Source organism: Cibotium barometz, chromosome 32, assembly GCF_041138505.1.
Source record: "Cibotium barometz isolate CiBa-2024 chromosome 32, ASM4113850v1, whole genome shotgun sequence".
NCBI classification, from domain to species: Eukaryota; Viridiplantae; Streptophyta; class Polypodiopsida; order Cyatheales; family Cibotiaceae; genus Cibotium; species Cibotium barometz.
In genome coordinates, this window is record NC_141077.1 from 20,811,497 (window position 1) to 20,838,836 (window position 27,340).

The following is a 27,340-nucleotide window of genomic DNA, read 5'->3' on the forward strand; positions in this document are numbered from 1 at the left end:
TGCCCACAACAATTCCTCTACTACGACATCAGAGACCACCACCTGTACCCACGCTCCAGCTCCACGCCCCAGAGGAGTTCTTAGTGAGAGAGCTCGATCCATTCTGCGAGCCAGACATCCCCGACCCAGAGCATCAGGACCCTCCACCACACACAAACGGATTCGTGAGGTTCTCCGCCGACATGTCACGCTCCCATCACAGAGGCCTGACATTCACTCCACCATCAGATCCGTTCTGGCCGAGGCCGGTATCGTCAGTAGCTGATCACAGCATATCTCACTCTACACAGGATCATCTATCAATCACATGTACTGTCAGATGTTTTCATTTTACTTTTTGTTTCAGTTTTCCATGGCTCAGTATATCCATGGTACCATTGTATTACTTTTGGCCTCATAGGCCCTTGGGGTGTTCCGTAGACGTTAATATAACTTTCTTTCTTTCTCTCTCTCTCTCTCTCTCTCTCTCTCTCTCTCTCTCTCTCTCTCAAACACACACGCACCATTCAATAAGCTTGCCCTCTTCATTGTGTATACATGGGTCTCGTAGTATGTAGGAAGAAAGGATGTTTCGAGGCCACCTTCAAATGGGTGGAAGTGGCCAAAAAGGACCTTGATGCCACTTTCAAATAAATGGAACTGATGCGACAACAGCAATCACCCACACAACGAATATGCCATCAAGATGGCAACATTGGAAGAGGATAAACGTAGACAATCAAGGGCTTTGAATGTGAGAATCAGTGGCCTCCCCAAAGGGGCATCACCCTAAGAGGACAAAGAGACAATACATAGACAAATAGGCAACACGAGAACCCGGTTTGTCAAGAATCATGGGTAGCCTTTGTGGGAAAAAGATAGCCCTATGAACCACCAAGATCTCCTTAAGCGACACAATCTAACACCATTGCAAGTGAAGCAACGAAAAATCAGGATGGTCCAAGTCATGGACATGTGAGCTTATCAGGAAAGCAAATACCCCACTATGAAAATATGTGAAGATATCTAGTGTGCGAGAGCGATGTTTGGAAGGCTAGCTCTCAGGAATAGTAACTTGGAAATCAGAGTCAAGCACGACCACCACAAAAGTGCACAACAAACAATACCGCCAAGAGCACCCACGCAAACGTCGTTACGTAAGCAACCAATACATCCACTTCTTCACTTAGGGCCAAGGAAAAGAAACATGTAGACTTATGGGTTGATGGTGTACTCTATCCACATGACCCATTAACCTCACCATTTAATGATTTAACTAGTTCAGTGTGTCACATTGGTGATGGGGAAAATGGGCTTCTCTAGGATATTGTAAATGTCTAGCGATGTGTAGTGGGGCTTACATGCAACATATACACACAACAAATTTTCATCTTCAATCATATACCTAGATGAATCCAGGAACATGCCCAAATTCACCTTTTCGGAACGTGCATGTTGTATACTCATGGTAGTCAACCCACAAGACTATATAACTATCAACTCCATTATGCATAGTATGGACTAGATACTACGACATCCCCACTAACGTCATCAGTGCCCAATAGTGGGTGTAGAACTCTGTATCAAGATATGCTCTCACACACGCACTCCACACACACACACACACACACACACACATAAGAGCATATATTCACACAAAGCCCTTCGTACTGAGTTTCTGTCAAACCTCCGAAGATGCAAGGCAGACTCAGCCATAATGAAGCCTAGCACTAAGGGAAGTAGCAAATAGAAAGACTTAGTATAGCAAATAAGTAGTTGATAGGGCAAATGCACCACTAAAGATAGAAAGAATTAGCACAATATCAACTGGCCGCAACTCGGACGAAAACTTCACAATGTGAAATCTACATATCCGCTAATACGGCTGAATTATATACCTAGACGAATCCAGGAACATGCCCAAATTCACCTTTTAGGAACGTGCATGTTATATACTCATGGTAGTCAACCCACAAGACTATATAACTATCAACTCCATTATGCATAGTATGGACTAGATACTACGACATCCCCACTAACGTCATCAGTGCCCAATAGTGGGTGCAGAACTCTGTATCAAGATATGCTCTCACACGCACTCCACACATACACACACACATAAGAGCATATATTCACACAAAGCCCTTCGTACTAAGTTTCTATCAAACCTCCTGAGATGCAGAGCAGACTCAGCCATAATGAAGCCTAGCACTAAGGGAAGTAGCAAATAGAAAGAATTAGTACAGCAAATGAGTAGTTGATAGGGCAAATGCACTGCTAAAGATGGAAAGAACTAGCACAATATCAACTGGCCGCAATTCGGACGAAAACTTCACAATGTGAAATCTGCATGTCCGCTAATACGGCTGAATTATATACCTAGATGAATCCAGGAACATGCCCAAATTCACCTTTTAGGAACGTGCATGTTATATACTCATGGTAGTCATGTTAGAAGTCATCTCCTGTCTTTATCAAACACCAAGGCCTCTGTTGTGGGTGTGCCTGCCCTTTGTAGGTGTTTTCTCATTTTTCCTCACTCCCCATATTTTTCCCCATTTTTTCCCTATTTTTACCAAGTGTGGGAGGCAGTTCTTTGCACCCTAGCTGATCCACACATTGGCCGACTGCTGGTCAGGATGTCCTGGATGCTGGACGACTGCTCCTTCTGGTCCCCGACCTCTCATGTATGCTAGCCAACTATGTACAGGCAGCTGACTGGACATTCAGGTCCAGTCGGCTGCCTTTTCTACAGGCCGACTGCATGTTTGGGGCCATATAAAATGGCCCCATGGCCCCCACACCATTGTATCTTGTTTTCACTTCGGGATCTTGTGTATAGAGTAGAGTTACACACCTATCTCTCTCCTTCTCTTGTGCTGTCTATTTTCTGCACTCTACGTGCTCTTGTGGTCTCAGATTTGGTTATCATCTCCGTTGCGTATTTTGACATGGTATCAGAGCCCTAGGCTCTTGAAAGATCTTGGGAGTTTTCTGCGCAAGAGGGGGATTGTTGCGTTGCTGATTGGTGGATTGTTAGGGACTATTCGGGAAGAGAAGAAGCAAGAGGAAGGCGGGCTGAGTTGCTGAACAGTCACTTGCAAGTTTAAAGTTTTTTTTCCCACCCACCCATCCCTTTTTCAGTTACATCCCCGCGATGGCAGATTTGTTAGAGATGGCTGAGAAGCATGTGAAGATCCCAACACTCCCCACGTTCCCAGTGGACCGTCAGTTGGACGAGAACAATTACGGCATCTGGAAGGTTATGATGGAGTCTGTGCTGGAGTCATATGACCTTGCTGATTTCATCATTATCGGGGTTCCACGGCCGGAAGCAGAGGAAGGGGAGTTACAGTCAACCAGAAAGGACCGCGAGGCACAAGCACAGATGTGGGATCGTGTCAACGCCAGGGTCCGTTCATTTATCTTCCTCAACTACACACCGCAAGTAATCAATCACGTAAAGCATATGACGCTGGCCAGAGGCATATGGCAGCACTAGGCTTCTCTTTATAAGAGGGTATCGCCCATGAAGAGGATTTCCTTGGAAGTACAGATGCGGGTTATGAACCCTGCAAAGTTGTCGACGATGCGAGAGCACACCAACAAGCTGCAGGCCCTTCAGTAGGAAGTCCTCTAGGCTGGGAAGGAGATATCATCAGAAGATATGGCCATTACTTTGCTGTCCCACTTGCCTGCTCAGTATTCCGCTTTCTACTCCTCTTTGATTACTAGTGGCAGGCTCAGCACCATTACCTGGGAGGAGCTTGTGCCCATGGTCTTGGACCAGGAGGAACGATTTACGAATCCTCCTCATAGCGGAGGTTCGGAGGCCTTAACTGGCCAAAAGCCGAAAGGCCGGAATAACAACAAGGGCAAAGGGAAGGCTTCACCGGAGAAGTCTTCTAAGAAGAAGCCTGACACAGATCGAGAGAAACTGAAGACCGAGAGGTCCTGCAATGATTGTGGTGAGAAAGGCCACTATTGGAGGAAGTGTCCTAAGCGGACTGGGAAGAGTGCTGATTCTTCAGCCTCAGCTGCAAAGACTCCTGCATTTGCACACTTAGAGATGATGGACTCAGATGCTTCATCGTCTTCGAGCGAGGAGGCAGTTGGCTTCACCGCAAAGGATACCCGGGAATGGATTCTTGACAGTGGTGCTTCCAGGCACATGACTCCGTCCCAAGACTTCTTTTTGGATCTGAAATGGAAGTCAGGTCGCATCTTCAGTGGCGACAACTCCACCATTCCGATACACACTGAGGGCCGGATGGAGATTATTCCCGACGGCAAGGGGGGCAAGCATGCCTCTCGTGTTCTTTACGTCCCTGCTCTTGGTTTTCATCTTCTGTCAGTGCATGAAGTGTGCAAGACTGGCTTTCGGGTGGAATTTGAGGAGCATTCAGTTGCTCTACGGGACCGTGAGACTGGCCAGGTTGTTTGGGAAGGCGGTGTGGAGAATGGTATCTACAAGCTCTAAGCACTCTCCTCATTGACAGGTTCTCAGGTCAGAGATCTGTGGCACTTTCGTTTTGGCCACTTAAATGTGGATGCACTGTGGCGAGCTTTCCGAGACCAGATGGTGGTTGGCTTGCTAGATGTTGGCAGCACGCAAGGACGTTGCAGTTCTTGCATACGTGGTAAGCAGCACAGGGGGAATCCTTTCCGAAGCAGGCTTCCAGGCGGGCTTCAAAACCATTGGAGTTGATTCACACTGACTTGTGTGGACCTCAGCAGACACCTTCATTGGGAGGATCTCTCTATTTCATGCTGCTTGATGACTGTACCAGATTCACGTGGGTCTACTTTCTTTCACAGAAGGACCAAGCTTTTGCACGGTTCAAGGATTGGCACGTGATGGTGGAAAAAGAGTCTGGATTAAAGACTCTCTGGGCTGACAAAGGGGGTGAATTCTCTTCGAATGTTTTTCTCAGATTTTGTGTAGATAATGGCATCAAGAGGGAATTGGCTAATACAGGATCGCCTTCAGAGAATGGAGTTGTAGAACGCAAAAACAGGACTGTGGTGGAGATGGCGAGGACCATGCTGGAGCATCGTGATCTTCCTCGTCCACTTTGGGGAGAGGCTGTGGCAACGGCTGTCCATACCCTCAACCGGTCTCCAAAGACTTCAGTACCTAATATGACTCCGTTTGAGGCATACTTTGGCAGGAAACCTGATGTCTCCCACTTCCGTGTTTTTGGGAGCGATGCGTATGTACATATTCTGAAGAAGCAAAGGGGGAAGCACTTTGGGGAGAGGCTGTGGCAACGGCTGTCCATACCCTCAACCGGTCTCCAATGACTTCAGTACCTAATATGACTCCGTTTGAGGCATACTTTGGCAGGAAACCTGATGTCTCCCACGCCCGTGTTTTTGGGAGCAATGCGTATGTACATATTCCAAAGAAGCATAGGGGGAAGCTTGACTCCAAATCCCGCAAGCTTATATTTGTGGGGTATAATTCTTTTTCCAGGGGATACAAATTGTATGATCCAGAGAGGAATGAGATTGTTGTCAGCCGAGATGTGGTCTTTGATGAGCATGTTCCATTATCCACTGTCGAGGAGCCGCTACTTCTTGGAGATCCAGAGGAGTCTGATGATGATTCCCAGACCATTGTTCCAGTTGATCAACCACAGTCAGTACAGGAGGTTGAGCCCGTAGCTGGAGTAAAGCCCCCGCAACGGCAGGAAGCTCCACGATCTGTTCGAGTACCCAGGTGGTTGATGGACACCCTTCGGAAGTCAGGTGTCACGGAGCTACCCTCCGAGTGGGCCACAGAGGACAGCCCTCGAAGATCGCATAGAGTCCGCGAGACAAAAGCAATACAACAAAGCTTCTTCAGGTAAACTATGCTTTGATGTCTCGTATTATGCAGGACAAGGAGCCCACTTCCATTAAGGAAGCCCTTTCACAGGATACTTGGAGGAAAGCCATGCAGGTGGAACTTGATGCCATCGAGAAGAAGAACACATGGGAGTTGGTACCGAGGCCGTCGAAACGGTCAATCATTAGTGTCAAATGGGTCTTTAAGACCAAATATGCGTCAGATGGGTCGGTGGACAAACACAAAGCCAGTCTCGTGGCTAAAGGTTATGCTCAGCGGCCAGGCATCGACTACGAGGATACCTTTGCACCGACAGCAAGGATGACCACGATTCGGACCGTTCTTGCCCTTGCTTCTTCTCAGAGATGGCCTGTGTATTAGATGGATGTAAAATCTGCGTTCCTTAATGGTACCCTGCAAGAGGAGGTGTATATTGAGTAGCCTCCACGCTTTGTTGTTCCAGGATCAAAAGGGATGGTTTACAGGTTACGTAAGGCCTTGTATGGTCTTAAGCAGGCTCCCAGGGCTTGGAATCAAAAGATTGATTCCTTCTTTGTTCGGACTTGTTTTCAGAGATCGGTTGCAGATCCCAACCTGTATCTCTTTCGGGAACGCGGCATGGTTACGATTATCATCCTTTATGTGGATGATCTCATTCTCACCGGCGGTCATGTGGAGCACATTGGCGTGACGAAAGCTGCCTTGTCAAAGGAGTTTGAGATGACCGACTTAGGCTTACTCCACTTCTTTTTGGGATTGGAGATTTGGCAGACCTAGAGGGGGTTTTTTGTCTCTCAGCAGCGGTATGTTCATGAGTTGCTTGAGGCCTTTGGGATGGAGAACTGCAAGCATATTACTTCGCCGATGGACCCAAATACAAAGTTAACTGTTAATGATCCTTGTGAGCCAGTTGATGCCTCGCAGTATCGGAAGTTGGTTGGTTCATTGATCTGGTAGCTGAACACCAGATTGGACTTGAGCTTCTCCGTGGGGCTGTTGAGCTCTTTTATGCAAATGCCATCGAAGTATCATTGGGACACAGGATTACGGATCTTGCGGTATCTGCAAAGTACGAAGGATCTAAGACTCTTTTACACAGGAGGGGATGGAGTCAAACTCCAAGGTTGGAGTGACTCAGATTGGGGAGGAGATCCAGACATGAGGAGATCTACTTCAGGTTACAGTTTTACCCTCGGCTTAGGAGCAGTTTCTTGGAGCAGTAAGAGGCAGCCAACTATTGCCCTATCTTCGACAGAGGCAGAGTACCGGGCTGCTTGTGGTGCTGCTTGTGAGGTTGTGTGGTTGCGGAGGCTGCTAGGCGAGATTGGGTTTCCACAGAAGGAGCCCACAGTCATCCAGTGTGATAACCAGAGTTGTATAGCTATTGCTCGGAACCCAGTCTTCCATGCCCAGACCAAGCACATAGAGATACAATATCACTTTGTACGTGAGAAGATCTTGGCTGGTGACATCTTGCTACTTTATTGTTTGACGGAGGACAATGCGACGGACCTCTTCACGAAGTCTACCTCAGGCTACGCTCAGGCGACACTCCAGCTCCCTAGGGTTGATTTCACAGCCAAGAGCGGAGAGGGGGTGTTAGCAGTCATCTCCTGTCTTTATCAGACACCAGGGCCTCTGTTGTGGGTGTGCCCGGCCTTTGTAGGTGTTTTCTCATTTTTCCTCACTCCCCGTATTTTTCCCTATTGTTACCAGGTGTGGGAGGCATTTCTTTGCACCCTGGCTGATCCAGACACTCGCCGACTGCTGGTCAGGATGTCCTGGATGCTGGCCAACTGCTCCTTCTGGTCCGGGCCCTCTCATGTACGCTGGCCGACTGTGTACAGCTGGCCGACTGTGTACAGCTGGCCGACTGTGTACAGCTGGCCGACTGGTGGATGGAGCTAGTCGTGGACATCCACGTCCAGTCGGCTGCCTTTTCTACAGGCCGACTGCATGTTTGGGGCCATATAAAATGACCCCATGGCCCCCACACCATTGTATCTTGTTTTCACTTCGGGATCTTGTGTATAGAGCAGAGTTAACACGCCTATCTCTCTCCTTCTCTTGTGCTGTCTACTTTCTGCACTCTACTTGCTCTTGTGGTCTCACATTTGGTTATCATCTCCGCTGTGTATTTTGACAAGTCAACCCACAAGACTATATAACTATTAACTCCATTATGCATAGTATGGACTAGATACTACGACATCCCCACTAACATCATCAGTGCCCAATAGTGGGTGTAGAACTCTGTAGCAAGATATGCTCTCATACACGCACTCCACACACACACACACACACACACACACACATAAGAGCATATATCACACAAAGCCCTTCGTACAGAGTTCTCTCAAACCTCCGGAGATGCAGGGCAGACTCAACCATAATGAAGCCTAGCACTAAGGGAAGTAGCAAATAGAAAGAATAAGTACAGCAAATAAGTAGTTGATACGGCAAATGCACCGCTAAAAATAGAAAGAATTAGCACAATATCAACTGGCCGCAACTCGGACGAAAACTTCACAATGTGAAATCTGCATGTCCGCTAATAATTCAGCTTGCTATAAAATCTATGCCCAATTACAAGATTACAACGTATATACACCTTGATAAGAAAAGCTATAATCAGCTTTCTATAAAATGATTATCGCTTGCTTTCTAAAAGCAAGGAAAAGAAAACGCGCTTTCTAAGCATAAAGAAACAATGTTATTTACTCTAAAGGCTACCCTTGGGTGCTTTGTTCTTACACAATAAAGATATGGCCAAAAAAAAATGACCTCTTAGACACTATGAACGATGACCCAAAAGCTTGTACCAAAACTATGAAGACAAGGAACTTCAAAATCTCGCTACCCACGATCGCAAAAAGTCCTAACAGAAGCACACGCAAGGCAAGCAAACGGGTTGACTTGACAAGGCTCCACCCGAGCAACACATGGATGTCCCCACCTGAGCTCCCCATGAAACTCTAGTTCCACAAAGAGCACTTCTTGCGAGTTTCCAATGACGGATTCATTATGAGCCTTATCATCAGGCATACACAAGCCATGCTGATCGCCTTGGCCAGCATAGAGTATCATCACTCTATTTCAGTCTGGTAAGGCACAAGAGGCACGCATATGCATCGTATGCATGACCAGGGAGGTGGAGACAAAGGAGCACTATTTGTGTACATGCCCACCCCACTATGAGATTCGCGGGAGATTCCACTCTTTTCTAAGATGGATTTGGCGTGTTAAGCTTTTAGCTTAATTAAACATGATTAAAATATCTTAATGCTTAAATACTTGAGTAAACATGAAGCTCGTCCGCTAGGATCAATCTCCAGTATCAAATTAGTGAACTGTTAGATATAAGAAGCTAAAGAACCAATTTGGTCTAAGTGGCGTAAATGAGTTTGGGCTTGAAAATCCGCATTGACAAGAATGAACTGCTTACGAATAACCCCCTAAAAGTTTCCCCACGTCATAGCCATTTTTCCAACATGTTGTCGCCGTTGCCACCAAAGTAAGGCAATATCCTTAAGTAAGGATGCGGCAAATGTAATCTTCTTGGCATCGGTAAGGACCATCGAGTCAAAATACATGCGAAGTTTGTAAAGCCATTATTCAAGTATACGCTTATTGCGTTGTCCTCCATAGGACTCGGGGAGTTTAACTTCCAATTTCTTTGTTTTACTAGCTTGCAAAAGACAATAAAGACTCTTAAGATCGTCACCTTCCACCTCAAGAGTGAATGTTGTCTTCATTGTCTAATACTGATGCTGTAATGTCAACTGCTAGTACAGAACTAGTATGAGAAGCCAATGTGGTCATAAACTCTTGAAGTTGCTGTTGAAACTACTGCTGCATCTAATGCAAAGCTTGTTGCCAATCCGCTAGAGCTTGATTGCAAACCAGGTGGGTTTCATCCTCCATAGTAGTAGGCTAAGATGAAGACTCTACAAATTGACGCTCCAGGGGTTGTGGTTGTTGACGCCTTTGGACCCTCGTGAGAACCATCAACAAGTAGGGGGAGCAGATACATTATGTGAATTGGAAAAGGTAGGTTACAAGCTGGCGAGGCTGTTATCGACCAGGTGGGTTTCATCCTCCATAGTAGTAGGCTGAGATGAAGACTCTACAAATTGAGGCTCCAAGGGTTGTGGTTGTTAACACCTTTGGACCCTCGTGAGAACCATCAACAAGTAGGGGGAGCAGATACATTATGTGAATTGGAAAAGGTAGATTACAAGCTGGCGAGGCTGTTATCGACCATTTTGTATAAGGAGAAAGTTCAACTAGAACCAAGAGCACTAGGACTAGCTGTTGCCAATGAAGAGGGAGTAGAGGGGGTTTTCATTTCTATGTGAAACATAAATCCCGATTTGCACCCCTGAAGTGCATGGTACCAGTATGATGATGAATTGTCGCTTTCTTGAACATTAAAATGCCACATTGTCCTAGCTGCTGTTTGTGTTTTTTTTTTAATGATGAAAACAGTAAGGTATTTGGGTTGATCACACGTGAGATGTGTGTGTTTGAAGAAGCCCAGCTAAATGCAGGTACTTCAAGAGTCCAGCACTAAGCAAAAGCTGCAAATAATCAAGACTTGGGGAAACCTGCTTTGGTGATATATATATATATATATATATACCTAAACATGAGGCAAAGAGCGGAAAGCTGTGTTGTTTGCATTGAGACACAAGGCCTTGTTAAATAGAACCTGAAGAGGTACAAATGAAGAGGCACATCCCTGATGAAAGGGTGTGACGCTTGAATGAATAGTTATGTCCTTTAGACGTAGAGATGTGTCCTTTGATCAATACATGTGTCCCTTTGAAGAGATGTGTCCTTTGGTGATAACCCATGTGACAGGGTGCGACCTTTCACTAGTGTCCCTTCAATGATTAAGAGTAATTAAGGATAATTAAGGGTAATGAAGGGAGTTAAGTCACAATCGTGACACGGCCTCCTTCACAGGTTATGCAATAAGAGGACCATAGATGCTTTGGTATGTATTGTAGTATAGCTTCGTTATCATCGGGACACCATGCTTAAATGCCTCAAGAATCCGAGCCAACGGGCTGCTTCTCAAACCTCCATTACAGACTTCTTTAGATTGCCTCAACTTGTGAGACGACAAAGGAGGCCACTTGTGGCCCACAAGGAAAGAGGGATCACACAAGCCATCCGCGTACCAAAGCACAGGACTCCTTGGCCCCATGCACCCATTGAGTCACTAGAGAGAACCAAATCCCTTCTGAGAGCCAAAAACCCCTGCTCCAAGAGATCCCGACCTTCCACCCGTCATTCATAGATCTAAGACATACTCCAACAACATGGAGCATAGGATATGAACTTCATCACAGCTTTGTGCTTATTTATATGGAGGAGGATGGTACTAATGTTGGATAAGGCAGTTCATCATCAGAATTCCTCCCAGGTGGTCAGAGCCCTGGAAGGACTTTCTCATGGCCTGCATCTCTGCCCGCACTCTAGTTCTTGGTGGTCCTAGTTCTTGGTGGTCCTTGGTCCTCGTGCCCACGATGGATCTTCACAAAGATGAGGACCCGTGGCCTTAGCCTAGCCTTTGAGGAACGATTCACGACTAGCCTCCTCCAAGCCTGGGACCACATTTGTTTTGTTCTTCACCAATCTCCCTCGGTCCTAGACGAGGAGAGACTTCGAGCTTCCTAGTGGCCACATGCTTGGCTCCCATCCTCACGTCTCATGGGGCACATTGAGTGAGGGACCGGCCCAGTCTCTTGGAGAGTGGCTCACCTTCAAGCAACTCCCGCCAGAGGCTCTGGGAAGGAGCCTAGTTGGGATCAGAGATAGAGACGGACTCACCCTCGACATCAACTCCTCCATCCCTCCCAAGTGGCTTGCACCGATCGAGGACCCGCTGCCCCTAAGTGGGTAGGATTTTTAGCAAACATGATATCCTGATGGCAATCCATGGTGCAGATGGAAGTGCCCTCATGAATTTCTCTATAGGGGCACAGGGCAGATTGAGTCGATCCCCCCCCCTCCTCCTCGACAAAGGACCTCAACCATACTGATAGGGGGACGGAGGGACGCCCACGTGGGACGTGGGAACGCCGTCCCGAGCAGAGAGACCTGCACACCGGGCTGGGGACGGCCAGGGGGACGGGACGGAGGGGACGTGACCAGGGGACGGGCGTTCCCCCCTATGGGAACGGGGGGACGTTGTCTGCAGGGGACGGGGACGGCTGCAACAGCTAAATCTTCAAGCATTTTTTTTCAAATAAACGGCTACTAGCCGTTAACACTGGCCATTTGAGAGAGAGAGAGAGAGAGAGAGAGAGAGAGAGAGAGCAACACAACTATATAATGGGCTTGGAGCCACTCCTCTTCTACTCAAGCCTTCCAAGACTTGAGTTCCTCTCAAAAATCTCCCTCTCCTACTCAAGCTTTCCTCTCCACTATCTCCCTCTCCTACTCCACAGTCCATCACCTTCCTCTCCACCCTCTCCTACTCACTACACCGTCCCCACCCCCCCGTCTCCGTTCCCGTCCCCCGTCCCCGTCCCCGTCCCCGTCCCCGTCCCTTGGTAACTATGACCTCAACAGCTGCACTTTATAGAGGGTGAGAGTGATTGGGTTTCATGACCATGCATGCCACGTCGATCTACCTCCGGCCAAAGTGGCCAGAGAGAGCTCTTGGAGATTATGGTTATGGAAGGGCCAGCCTATTACGTCCTGACACACCTAGGTTTAGGGCTAGGTACGTGTACTAACCTAGGATTAGGGTTAGGGTCGACCCAAGATTAGGGTTAAGGGCTTAGCTGGGGCATGGGGACTTGGAGGGTTCACACGTGGGCTAAGGGTGCTGGCAGGATGGAGCTTCGAAGAGGTCACAAATAGGGGGGGGGGATCAGACAATGGAAGCTTCATATCTGCAAAGTATTTTATTTCCCCACCCTAAAAGGCAGCTACCTCACCTATCAAGGCTGCCTCTAGCAAACCTATGTGAGCACAAGCAGCTATCAAAAGACCAGAAAAGAAAAATTCAGTAAACTAGAAGGCAGAATCTGCAAACTCGTCACCTGGGGCTACAACTGAATCTCGGACAATAAATTTATAAGACCCTAGACATTTTCACAAGCAAAAATCCCTCTTACTGGTTCACAAGCTGTTAGACGATTCCAACAGCAAAAAACAGCAAATTTTTGTCACAGACCTTAAGCAGAACTAAGCTTTGGTCCATATCATAAGGCTTTTTGCACTTTGGTTTTGAGAGAGAACGCAGATAACAATGGACTAAGACTGCACAAACTTACTGTAAGTGACCCTTTAAAGTAGGCAACACTCTTGCAAACTTTGGTAGCTAGCTCGCAACTTATAGACTCTTCTATCTTGGCTCTTTGCTGTAATTCAATGTCAATGGACCCCAATTTGTAGGTGTGGGTCAATTGGAAGAACAAATGAATAACTTAATGAATTTTTAGAGGTCAAATCAGGTTGTATGCAGCCCAGATCACCAATCTGCAATTGGGAGGCTTATTTTAACACTTAGTCCTTCTATGTTTTGGTCAGTTTGTCCCTGCATTCATGTGGCGAGTACATGTGGCAAGTGAAATGTGGTGAGCACAAATGGCAAGTGAAATGTCCTATGTAACGATTTTTACACTAAGAAACAAATATTTTCAGATGAGACAGGTTATGAATTTATGGTGGATACTCATACCTTGGGTGGGAACAAATACTCATACCTTGGGTGGGAACAACTCTGGATGTTTCAAATAAACTGAGGAGCACATGCCATTATACCTGTTTCATAAGTACTGCAAGTAAGAAGACAGTGGTAAAAGTTCGTGATTTTTTTTTATGTTGAAAAATCATGATAGCTTACGTGTTTTCTACTTCAGCTATACGCTCTAGGGCTTGGTCGATGACTGATGAGGCATACAGGTATTTGCTGACCTCCATTTCAGACCTGTCCACACAAAGAAGTAACATCAAGAAACAAATGATAAGCTCAAAATTGGAGGCAAGCAAGACTGATTGGAAAAGGCTGTTACCACAGAAGAATGGACTCTGGCTGCCGTGGCAAGGCCGAGATGTAAGAATGCCATGGTGAAGCAGTACCCTGGCTTGCTTCACTGATCAAATAAGTAGCAAGAAAGGGCCAATCTGGAACATCTTCGGCAGATAAGACAGAACCAGACCGAGGATTGCTCCAGTCCTGAATAAATATAATAACAGGAGTTCCAAACTAATCAGTGAGAATGTGATGTGATTTTAGATTTTCAAGTTTGTCTAGAGTATTGCAGTATTGCAGTTTCCAAAGCTCTCCACCTCAACATAGGTTTCAATTCTGCACAGTTCTCTATTCCTATGTCATAATTTGAATAAATTTCTATGCAATAATGAAATCCGGATTTCAATTTCACCGAGAACTTGCTACGTATAGGAGAAAGCAGGCTAATACATGCAGTTAAGGTTATTATTTATAAATCCATGTGTACTGGCTATTTATAGCTGTTGGGGTAAAGGCACTATGCCCACCCTTATAGTGTGTACTAGCCCATAAGTTATAGTACATAGTACACTTAGTACTTTTAATGTACTAAGTGCACTATGTGTACTAGTGCAATATACATGTGTGATAGGGGAGTCACACACTCACACTTGGTGAGTTGACTTATCCCCACAACTCTCTCTCTCTCTCCCTTCTTCTCTCTGTGTATGTCTCCCACATGAAAACCTAACCCTAATTAACTCTCCCATTCAACTGGTATCAGAGCCTTGAGCTTGGCACGAGCAGAGGAGCTTTCTGGTGCTCAACAAGGAGCACATGCGCTGCAAACAAACAGGCTGTCGTGTTGGGCGCTGCAAAGAGCTTGCTGTCGTGTTGGGCGCTGCAAGACAGTGGAAATCGCCTGTGTGCAGTGTTGGCCACTAGGCGAAGGCTTTCAAGCGTTGGGCGCTAGACGGCTGGCTTTCAAGCGTTGGGTGGCGCACCAGGAAGGGGGCGAACCTTCAACAAGATCGCCGTCGCCGTGGGGCAGCGTCAACAGCCGTGAGACGCCGACTCGTGAAAGGAAGGCCCGTCGCGTGTAGTGCTATCCACTAGGCAGGCGGGCGTCAATACAACAGGCGAACACGCCTACAAGCGAGCTCCTAAAGACGCCAGCTTCGGTGAGAGCAGGCTCCCCTGGCGCCGGGTAGTGGTCTGCGTGAGTAGGCGACGTGGAGAAAGACAACATACGCATTCTCTGCAGGCCTGCGCTTCGACGGCTCTTACATGTTCACGCGCTGCTGAGCGCCCCTCGATAACTGAGTCGTGGACGGAACCAACCTGGACAGCGGCCTCTAGGCCCATGGAGTGAGCGAAGCCTCCTGTGGGCAGAATCGAATCCAACAGCAGCAGCATCAATACAGCAGCATCAGATTTTTGCAGCATCACCTCATCAGAGCAAATTCGACGCCTCCCCTTTTCCTCCAATCAGAAATTACGAGGTATTTGCTTCAATTTCTTTTGGGATTTGCAATTGAGCAGGTACAATCATCAATTGAGCAGGTACAGGTGCCAAATTGCTCAGATTTTGAGCAAAATTGGCAAAATTGGGTGACATTGGTCACAATCAGGATCAATTTGCAAGAAATTGGATGTCGAAATTTGGGGCTTTTGATGTAATTGTGCAATTAAGCATTCATACATGCTGTATGATGTGAGAAATCGCATTTTTGTGCAAAATTGCAGAAAATTGCAGTGCAAATCAAGGGGCTTTTGTGCCGATTGGATTGATTTGCATGCAGGCAATCGTATTTGATGCTTTGGGCAATGTGTTGATGCCTGACAAGCACTCAATGTGCCTGTAAATCAAGGGGCTTTCATGTATTGGATGTATATGTGGCCAGGGGGAAGCATCGTGAAGACTCTGGATGCCTCCATGTGCGTCAATGTACCATGTATGATCAGAAATTGATCTTAAATCAAGGGGCTTTTCAAGATTTTATGCTTGTTGAGCTTGGCAAAACAGCAGGCATGACTTTTATGCCTTGAATCCTCAGAAATCAGCTTGCAGTCAAGGGGCTTTTGCCTAATTTCTGTTCGGGACTGTTGTATGCAGTGGTCGGGATTTAAAAGTCTGATTTTCACTCATTTGGACAGCCAGGAGAGCATTTATTGCTACTGTACCTGCCGGTACAGATTTGGTACAGCTTTGTACAAGTTTTGGCATGGCTGCACATTGATTTGAGTGACCAAAAGGCTCAATTTCAGCTGCTGTATTTGCCGGTACAGGTTTGGTACATCATTGGTGAGCACTTAGTACTGCTGTACAGTACTTTGGAAGGGCAACAGAGCACATTTAAGGTGCTGTCCTAAATCTGCAGCAACCAGATTTTGGTGATTTCATCACATACAGTGGGAGAAAAGTTGCATTCTTGCTTCCGCAATGGGAGATAAAGCTTGGGAGAACAACTGTGAGCACTTTGTGTGCTTTTGGTGCAGTGTTTGCACATTTTGCAGGGAGTCAGGCATTGACAGGTTGCATATTGCTATGGCAACCACAGGTGAGAGCTCTTTATTGCTTCACATCAAGAAGCTTGAAGGCTCACATAACTATGATATTTGGCAAACCCAGTGCTATAGTGTGTTGCTCCAGAAAAAGCAGCACAAGCCTATCAAAGAAAGGGGTGTACTGCCCGCTTCTCTTACTGCTAAAGAGTGGGAAGATATGGATGAGCTGGCAAGATCTACTATCATGTTGTCTGTGTCAGACTCTTTACTTTTCAGCATTCGTGAGGAGAAGATAGCTTGGGGAATGTGGCAAAGATTGCAGGACTTGTATGCCCAGCAAAGTGCCTCAAGCAAAGTGTATTGGTTGAAGAAACTCATAGGTCTTCAGATGAAGGAAGGGGCGTCTATGGCAGCCCATCTAAATGAGTTTAATGGTATTGTCAGCCAGGTCATTAATCAAAAGTTGGCAATGGACGATGAGTTCAAAGCCACTTTTCTCTTATGCACTTTGCCAGAGAGTTGGGACACATTCAGGACAGCCACTAGCAATTCGAATGCTATGCTGTCATATGCAGATGTTGAGGGTGCGCTCCTTCAAGAGGAGATGAACAGGAAAAACAACTCTGTTGGAAAGTCCAATGCAATGAATGCATGTGGGAGATCCCAGCAAAGGGGTAAAAGCCAAGAACGGGGAAGGAGCAAGTCTCGCTCCAAAAAGGACTTGGAATGCCATTATTGTGGCAAGAAGGGACACATCAAAAAGCAATGCTATAAATGGAAAAATGATCAAAAGGAAAAGGGAAAAGGCAAAGACAAAGACAAAGATGAAGCCAAAGATGTAAAGCCAAAGGGCAAAAGTGGAGTCAAGATTGAAGAAATCAATGTGTCACATGCAGGTGACAGTGAGGATGAGGTCCTATTCACGTCTTCACTTGATGCCCATTCACTTCTTACAGGAGATGGTCATGGTATGCACTCATGGATCATTGATTCAAGTGCCTCCTTTCATGTCACAGGTTGCAGAGACTTGTTTGTCAGGTATACTACTGGCAATGAAGGAGTAGTTTATTTGGGTGATAACCATGCATGCAAGATTCTTGGCAGAGGTGATGTGAGGCTTGTGTTTTCAGATGGCTCACAGCTTATGCTCCATGATGTCAGGCATGTGCCTGAGATCAAGAAGAACCTGCTTTCTACTGGACAGCTTGATGATGCTGATTATGTTACCACATTTGGTCGTGGAAAGTGGAAAATTAGTAAGGGCTCACTGGTTGTTGCCAGAGGCTCTAAGGTAGACACTCTTTACTTCATGCATGAAGGTGTTTGTCACCATGCTAATGTAAATGCAACCGAGCTGCCGGAAATCTCTATGTGGCATAGCCGGTTGGGACACATGAGTGTCAAAGGAATGGAGCAATTGTCTCGTTTGGGTTACTTGCCTTCTCTAAAGTTTTCAAGTTTTCAGTTTTGTGGCAGTCTATTGATCCTCATCTTGTATGTTGATGATATGTTGATTGCCGGGAAATCTCGTAAAGAGATGGATGCCTTGAAGAAGAGGCTGCATCAAACCTTTGATATGAAGGATTTGGGTGATGCAAATCACATTTTGGGTATGCGGATACTTCGGGACAGAAATCAGCATGTGTTGTATTTGTCTCAGAAGGAATACATTGGCAAAGTTTTGCAGAGGTTCAATATATGGACGGGGGGAAGAAGACTAGTACTCCTTTGCCTCCATATGTGAAACTCAGTGCTATGGACAGCCCACAGTCAGATAGTGGCAGGGCTGATATGGCCAAGATTCCGTATGCTTCAGCTTGTGGCAGTCTCATGTATGCCATGGTTGTGGCAGTCTCATGTATGCCATGGTTGCTACTAGGCCGGACATTGCATTTGCAGTGGGAGTGGTTAGTAGATACATGGCCAAACCTGGCAAGAAGCATTGGGAAGCAGTGAAAGGTGTCATGAGATACCTGAAGGACACACAGGATATGTGCATATGTTTTGGCAAACAGGATGCATTAGTGCATGGTTACACGGATTCGGATTATGCCGGTCATCCAGATAACCGGAAGTCTACTACCGGTTATGTGTTTACATTCACAGGAGGTGTTGTGTCATGGATATCCAGGATGCAGAAGTGCACAGCCTTATCTACTACAGAGGCCGAGTATATTGCAGCCACAGAGGCTTGCAAGGAGGCATTATGGCTATCTCGGTTAGTGGTTGATTTGGGTTATACAGGGGATATTCCATTGTTGCATTGTGACAGTCAGAGTGCCATCCAGTTGGCAAAGAACCATGTCTTTCATGCAAAGACGAAGCATGTGGATGTGAAGTATCACTTCATCAGAGAGGTGATAGAGAACAAGCAAATTCAGCTTGTTAAGATTCATACGGATGACAACCCGGCTGATCTGTTGACAAAGAGTTTGCCTCCGGAGCGGTTTGCTCATTGCAGGCACTTGATGGGCATTGGATGAGGCCAGTTTCAGCCTTGATTTGGCCTTGTATATTATCATGTACATGCTGATTTTTCTTTTCTTTTACTCAAGGGCACTTTGCCTTTAAGTGGGAGGTTGTTGGGGTAAAGGCACTATGCCCACCCTTATAGTGTGTACTAGCCCATAAGTTATAGTACATAGTACACTTAGTACTTTTAATGTACTAAGTGCACTATGTGTACTAGTGCAATATACATGTGTGATAGGGGAGTCACACACTCACACTTGGTGAGTTGACTTATCCCCACAACTCTCTCTCTCTCTCTGTCACCATTGAGCTATCTAATGGTCCTCTTATCTTCTTGTGTGAGCTTTGGGCTCTGGATGAGCATACTCTGTAGTGGTGCTCCATCGCTAGGACTGGCACGGCGTGATTCGTAGTGCCAGGGACGGGTGGATTGCACACAGTGTATGCTTCTGGATTACCACCGCTAGGACTGGCACGGCGTGATCCGTAGTGCCAGGGACGGGTGGATTGTACACTGTGTGTGTACCTGGAATTGACTTTCCGGTGGGCCTGCTTGTGCCCGGAAATGTCAAGTATTGTGCAAGTACATGAACGGAGATTATCCTTTAACAATGTTGCATTGTGCACTCATGTTTGCCTGCCTTTGAAATGTTTTCGCGTGAACTGGTTTCGTTTGCATGCCTGACATGTGTGTCTAGCTCACGGGTCGGGGACGCCCTCCCGTGAGCCGTGGAATGCCTTGTCTTCTGACAGGTTTTGTGGCGTGTGAACAGGTGGGAAATCCTAATTTTAATAAGAGTTTTAAGTTATAAGCCTTATAACTTACAGGTTTCATACTTCATTAAAAGTAGGTGGACACTTTATAAGTGTGGGCACCCTCTTTTGGCCTGGGCACCCTTTTATAGCATGTGGGGTGGGGGTTGGCCACCTACCCCACCTACCACACCCAAATCCTTTGCATGGGAAGAAGGCGCCTCACTTCCAGTCCTCTCCCTTGCATTTTGGAAGGAGAAAAACACAACTGCTTGCTGGGATTTAGAGAAAACAGGCTGTACTGCAGCTGGAGCACTCAATATTCTCATGAAACAGGTCGTACAGCTCCTATTCCAACCATTGTTTGAGGACTGAACCACACAGCAGGTACAGCAGGTATATCATCCTCATTTCTTGCTGATTCTGGTCGTACAGTAGGTACAGCAGGTACAGGAAGTACAATATCATCATTACCTGTTGATTCTGGCCGTACAACATCCTTGGAACCCTATTCCCATGGACTGAATGGTACAGCTTCTCTCTTTTCACTTCCACACGTGGATTCAGGTCTGGACAGCACTCTTTTTCTCTCACGTGTGTACTCAAAACAGTTAGCAGGAGCCCTCTTCACTCCCACGTGTGATTCAGGTCAGACCAGTGGGGTTATCCGCGTGGATTTAGGTCATACGCATTCCCTACAAGTGGCCCAGGTTGTTTCACTCTTCCTACTGGCTGTACGGTGGCTCCAGAAGATTTTCATCGCGAAGAATGAGGAATTCTCCTGCTCTCCTATGTCTGGACTCCTCTTCCATTCACCGAGTCAACTCCGTGAGGGTGCCCCATCGCTAGGACTAGCACGGCGTGATCCGTAGTGCCAGGGACGGGTGGATTGCACGCGGAGTGTGACTCTGGAAGGTGCTATGGACGGGGCAGCCCTTGGTGACTGCAGACTCAGCATCAACAAACATATTTGGGTTTGATACTTTGTTTTTCATTGTGCATTGCTTATTGGAAATCTGGCCTTGGGCCCGTGTACTTGTAACAAATTCTCCCAAGTAATAATATCAATCCTTGGGGGGGGGGCCGGCCGTTCCGGCCTCAGTGTGGTGTCATCTATCTATGCTCAGAGTTGTTAATTACTTTTTATTGCTATTTTGTCTTGTGCTATTGTCTTTTAAGAGTGTATATTAAAGTGCTAATTGGAGAAGTGAGTCCAGGAAGGGGTGACCCCTGCTTGGGTCTCGTTTCAGTGGTATCAGAGCACGGATCTTCCTTTTTCTACATTGGGAGACGATCCAAAGGCTTCCTGACCACTCTCCATTAGTGACTATACTCTTATTATGGCTAGCCAAGCAAGTAGCAAGGAAGTGCCAAATTCAAAGGGGCACTCCAGTGGAACACAAGCAAGTGGACGGATGCCTTATGCCCGTGATCATGTATGGTTGGGACAGCCGTCCCGTGGCAAGGAGAAAATGCAGAAGCAAGAGCAAGAGCCAAGTGCAATGAATGCTGAAATTCAGCGTATGCGAGAGCTTCTCCATGCCAGGGAGATGGAATTGGCCAGCCTACGTGAGGACTCACACATTCAACAAGTGCTAGATGCAAAGAAAAAGGAGGCAACCGTCTTTCAAGACTTTGAAGCTTTGGCTCGTGGATCAGGGCTGAAACCTCGTGAGCTAGCTCTTTCATTCTTAGTGGACAAGGGTGATGTATTGCAGGGCCAGGATGGGGAGCTTGTTATAAAGAGATCTCCATTGGTGGACATGCCTGGGATAGCCTCTCCAAAGCTGAAATCTGCTGTCCACAAAGAGGAGCCTTCCATTACATCCCGACGTGATTCTACCTTACATGGGAGGCATAGCCATGCCTATGAAGGTAACATTACTTCTAGAGATGATCGTTACAAGCCTCATTCTTCATCTTTGCAGGTTTCTCATGGGCTTAGAGAGCACCGACATCCCCGTACTACTACTTTACCTGTTGAACTCTCCCGTGAAGAGCCATTTCTTCATGCTCCCATCTCCACACCCTCTCCGGATCATGCTTATGCTGCAAGAGATAGTGGTGGGGCTACACACATGCATGCAGGTACAGCACATGGTTCACGTCCACCTATGCCACCTATGTATGCAGGAGCATCTATGGATGCCAGGGCTGATCCACATGAACGTGGAATCAAGAGGAAGCATGGGGATTATGAGCATCATGTTCATAAGCAGAAGGAATTCAAAGCCGGGGACAAATCCGTCAAGTTCGAGACATATCATGGTGAGTTTGATGCTTCCAAGGCTATGTCATTTGTTTCCCAGTTTGACATTGCTTTTAGTGATGAGGATTTTTCAGAAAAGTCCAAGGTGAGGCATGCCAGCATGTTTTTGAAGGGCACGGCCGCTCATTGGTGGCTTGCAGAAAAGCTCTCAGGCACTCCCGTGGACACTTGGGCTGAATTCAAAACTAGATTCTATGTCCAATTCTTACCCCCTAATGCCAAGAAGAACATCCGCAAGAAGTGGGACTGGGTTAAGCAGAATGAAGGTGAGTCACTTCATGCTTATGTATCCAAGTTTTGGAAAACACTCTTGGAAGTTTCCCCAATTATGCAGGGAAATGATGAGGAACGCAAGAGAAAGTTTGAATCAGGACTCCAACCGGTTTACCAATCGGGCTTGGAGTTGTACCCAAACCACACTCTACAACAGCTCATTTCAGCTGCTTTGGCCACCGAGCAATTGGAGCAAAAGCTGAAGCAAAACTATAGAGATGGACATGCTCAAAAGGGGAAGGACAAGGCTGTCCCAAATCTGCAAAAGGTTGGACAGCCACCTAAAAGGGACTCCAATGAACTTAAGGGAGCTCCAAAAGCTGAAAGTACCTCAGAGAAGAAGCGTCCCAACAAAAGGCCTAACTATGGACTTACTCCGGAACAAAGGGTGCAATATATACGTGACGGTAAGTGCTTTTCTTGTGGTAGTAAAGATCACATGGTCCGGCAATGCCCAAAGAAAGCAAGCAAAGAGGATGCAAAGGAAACCAAGGTTAATGTGCATATGGTGCCCGATGTACAAGGGGGGACAGCCCATGATGCTTTGGATAGGATGGTATGCAAGGCATGGGGATAGCTCAAAGATCAACCCGCATTATTTATGTTTGATGATTGTGCCACGGACAACTTCATATCATTGGAAATGGCTACAGCATTGGGCATTAGTGTGGGTGACATGGGACCGGAGATTGAGGCCGGAAGTGCATTTGTTGGCAAGAAAGTCAAGGTCACACCTCTTATTGGCAAGCTTCGCATGCATATTCAGGGATATTTGGACCATGAGAACTTCCTCATTGCACCATTAAATGGGTGTGATGTATTGCTTGGAAAGCCTTGGCACTCCCGTCTTGATCCTCGCAAGGCTTACAAGACCAACCGGATCACATTTATGCATAGGGGCAAAGAGCATGTTATTGATGCCGGTGTGGAAGGGAATTCTATCCCTATTGTATCCCACATACAAATAAATAAAGCCATGAGAAAGGGTCTTTGCTCGTACATGATTTTTGTTTGTGATAGAGTAGACCATGTTGATCATTCTCTTGATTCTCTCACATGTGATAGGCTGGAATTTTTGAAACAATATGAGGATTGCTTTACATATTCACTTCCAGGGGAGCTACCACCACCACGGCCGGAGGATCATCGTATAGACCTTGTGCCTGGCAGTTCTCCACCAAATAGGCCGGCATACCGTGTGAGTGCTTCACAGCAGGAGGAGATCATGAAGCAAGTCAATGAGCTCATGCAAAAAGGTTTGATCCGCCCTAGCTCTTCACCGTATTGCTCTCCCGTACTTCTAGTGCAGAAGAAGGATCTCTCTTATCGTATGTGTGTGGATTATCGGGCTCTAAATAAGCTAACCATCAAGAATAGGTTTCCTATTCCTCGCATTGATGATATTTTGGATAGATTGGATGGCTCGGCATATTTCAGCCGGATTGATTTGAAGAGTGGATATCATCAAGTACGGGTAGTACCAAAGGATGTGCATAAGACCACTTTCAGGACAGCATTTGGTTTGTATGAGTATCTTGTTATGCCTTTCGGTCTTACAAATGCTCCTGCCACTTTTAACCGTATGATGGACAGGATTTTTAGAGATCATCGATCTTTCACTGGAGTTTTCTTCGATGACATCTTGGTTTATTCCAAGAGTGAAGAAGCGCACAGAAAGCATTTAGCCATAGTCTTTGAAGAACTCCGAAAGCATAGACTTCACATCAATGCTAAGAAGAGTGAGTTCTTCCTCTCCGAAATTCATTATCTTGGGCATATTGTTTCTCAAGATGGCATACGAATGGATCCCGCCAAGATTGAGGCTATCAAGAATTGGCCTGAACTCAAGTCAGTGCATGAGGTTCGTAGTTTTCTTGGGTTATGCTCATACTATAGACAGTTCATATGGCATTTTGCTTTGATTGCTGCCCCTCTTCATCAGTTGACAAAGAAGAAAGTCCCCTTTCTTTATAAGTGTGGGCACCCTCTTTTGGCCTGGGCACCCTTTTATAGCATGTGGGGTGGGGGTTGGCCACCTACCCCACCTACCACACCCAAATCCTTTGCATGGGAAGAAGGCGCCTCACTTCCAGCCCTCTCTCTTGCATTTTGGAAGAAGAAAAACACAACTGCTTGCTGGGATTTAGAGAAAACAGGCTGTACTGCAGAGCTGGAGCACTCAATATTCTCATGAAACAGGTCGTACAGCTCCTATTCCAACCATTGTTTGAGGACTGAACCACACAGCAGGTACAGCAGGTATATCATCCTCATTTCTTGCTGATTCTGGTCGTACAGTAGGTACAGCAGGTATAGGAAGTACAATATCATCATTACCTGTTGATTCTGGCCGTACAACATCCTTGGAACCCTATTCCCATGGACTGAATGGTACAGCTTCTCTCTTTTCACTTCCACACGTGGATTCAGGTCTGGACAGCACTCTTTTTCTCTCACGTGTGTACTCAAAACAGTTAGCAGGAGCCCTCTTCACTCCCACGTGTGATTCAGGTCAGACCAGTGGGGTTATCCGCGTGGATTTAGGTCATACGCATTCCCTACAAGTGGCCCAGGTTGTTTCACTCTTCCTACTGGCTGTACGGTGGCTCCAGAAGATTTTCATCGCGAAGAATGAGGAATTCTCCTGCTCTCCTATGTCTGGACTCCTCTTCCATTCACCGAGTCAACTCCGTGAGGGTGCCCCATCGCTAGGACTAGCATGGCGTGATCCGTAGTGCCAGGGACGGGTGGATTGCACGCGGAGTGTGACTCTGGAAGGTGCTATGGACGGGGCAGCCCTTGGTGACTGCAGACTCGGCATCAACAAACATATTTGGGTTTGATACTTTGTTTTTCATTGTGCATTGCTTATTGGAAATCTGGCCTTGGGCCCAAGCAGGGGTCACCCCTTCCTGGACTCACTTCTCCAATTAGCACTTTAATATACACTCTTAAAAGACAATAGCACAAGACAAAATAGCAATAAAATGTAATTAACAACTCTGAGCATAGATAGATGACACCACACTGAGGCCGGAACGGCCGGCCCCCCCCCAAGGATTGATATTATTACTTGGGAGAATTTGTTACAAGTACACGGGCCCAAGGCCAGATTTCCAATAAGCAATGCACAATGAAAAACAAAGTATCAAACCCAAATATGTTTGTTGATGCCGAGTCTGCAGTCACCAAGGGCTGCCCCGTCCATAGCACCGTCCAGAGTCACACTCCGCGTGCAATCCACCCGTCCCTGGCACTACGGATCACGCCGTGCTAGTCCTAGCGATGGGGCACCCTCACGCAGTTGACTCGATGAATGGAAGAGGAGTCCAGACATAGGAGAGCAGGAGAATTCCTCATTCTTCGCGATGAAAATCTTCTGGAGCCTCCGTACAGCCAGTAGGAAGAGTGAAACAACCTGGGCCACTTGTAGGGAATGCGTATGACCTAAATCCACGCGGATAACCCCACTGGTCTGACCTGAATCACACGTGGGAGTGAAGAGGGCTCCTGCTAACTGTTTTGAGTACACACGTGAGAGAAAAAGAGTGCTGTCCAGACCTGAATCCACGTGTGGAAGTGAAAAGAGAGAAGCTGTACCATTCAGTCCATGGGAATAGGGTTCCAAGGATGTTGTACGGCCAGAATCAACAGGTAATGATGATATTGTACTTCCTGTACCTGCTGTACCTACTGTACGACCAGAATCAGTAAGAAATGAGGATGATATACCTGCTGTACCTGCTGTGTGGTTCAGTCCTCAAACAATGGTTAGACCCAAGCAGGGCTCACCCCTTCCTGGACTCACTTCTCCAATTAGCACTTTAATATACACTCTTAAAAGACAATAGCACAAGACAAAATAGCAATAAAAAGTAATTAACAACTCTGAGCATAGATAGATGACACCACACTGAGGCCGGAACGGCCGGCCCCCCCCCAAGGATTGATATTATTACTTGGGAGAATTTGTTACAAGTACACGGGCCCAAGGCCAGATTTCCAATAAGCAATGCACAATGAAAAACAAAGTATCAAACCCAAATATGTTTGTTGATGCCGAGTCTGCAGTCACCAAGGGCTGCCCCGTCCATAGCACCTTCCAGAGTCACACTCCGCGTGCAATCCACCCGTCCCTGGCACTACGGATCACGCCGTGCTAGTCCTAGCGATGGGGCACCCTCACGGAGTTGACTCGGTGAATGGAAGAGGAGTCCAGACATAGGAGAGCAGGAGAATTCCTCATTCTTCGCGATGAAAATCTTCTGGAGCCACCGTACAGCCAGTAGGAAGAGTGAAACAACCTGGGCCACTTGTAGGGAATGCGTATGACCTAAATCCACGCGGATAACCCCACTGGTCTGACCTGAATCACACGTGGGAGTGAAGAGGGCTCCTGCTAACTGTTTTGAGTACACACGTGAGAGAAAAAGAGTGCTGTCCAGACCTGAATCCACGTGTGGAAGTGAAAAGAGAGAAGCTGTACCATTCAGTCCATGGGAATAGGGTTCCAAGGATGTTGTACGGCCAGAATCAACAGGTAATGATGATATTGTACTTCCTGTACCTGCTGTACCTACTGTACGACCAGAATCAGCAAGAAATGAGGATGATATACCTGCTGTACCTGCTGTGTGGTTCAGTCCTCAAACAATGGTTGGAATAGGAGCTGTACGACCTGTTTCATGAGAATATTGAGTGCTCCAGCTGCAGTACAGCCTGTTTTCTCTAAATCCCAGCAAGCAGTCGTGTTTTTCTCCTTCCAAAATGCAAGGGAGAGGGCTGGAAGTGAGGCGCCTTCTTCCCATGCAAAGGATTTGGGTGTGGTAGGTGGGGTAGGTGGCCAACCCCCACCCCACATGCTATAAAAGGGTGCCCAGGCCAAAAGAGGGTGCCCACACTTATAAAGTGTCCACCTACTTTTAATGAAGTATGAAACCTGTAAGTTATAAGGCTTATAACTTAAAACTCTTATTAAAATTAGGATTTCCCACCTGTTCACACGCCACAAAACCTGTCAGAAGACAAGGCATTCCACGGCTCACGGAGGGCGTCCCTGACCCCTGAGCTAGACACACATGTCAGGCATGCAAACGAAACCAGTTCACGCGTCAAAGGCAGGCAAACATGAGTGCACAATGCAACATTGTTAAAGGATAATCTCCGTTCATGTACTTGCACAATACTTGACATTTCCGGGCACAAGCAGGCCCACCGGAAAGTCAATTCCAGGTACACACACAGTGTACAATCCACCCGTCCCTGGCACTACGGATCACGCCGT

General features: G+C 46.7%; 1 protein-coding gene across 5 annotated transcripts in view; it reads right to left on the reverse strand.

Annotated features, from left to right (window-relative positions):
• Nucleotides 1-27,340, reverse strand: part of LOC147619949 (uncharacterized) — a 64,775-nt gene that overhangs the window by 8,874 nt on the left and 28,561 nt on the right. For all 5 annotated transcript variants that reach the window (XR_015270106.1, XR_015270105.1, XM_086825794.1 and 2 more), the window contains exons 2-4: nt 13,843-14,006; nt 13,674-13,757; nt 13,534-13,591 (exon numbers count right to left, since the gene is read on the reverse strand). Coding sequence is in view for 3 of the 5 variants with exons in the window: in XM_086825794.1 (XP_086681920.1) it covers nt 13,534-13,591; nt 13,674-13,757; nt 13,843-14,006 (306 nt within the window). In the remaining 2 variants the exon portion in view is untranslated. The remainder of the gene's footprint in view (nt 1-13,533; nt 13,592-13,673; nt 13,758-13,842; nt 14,007-27,340) is intronic.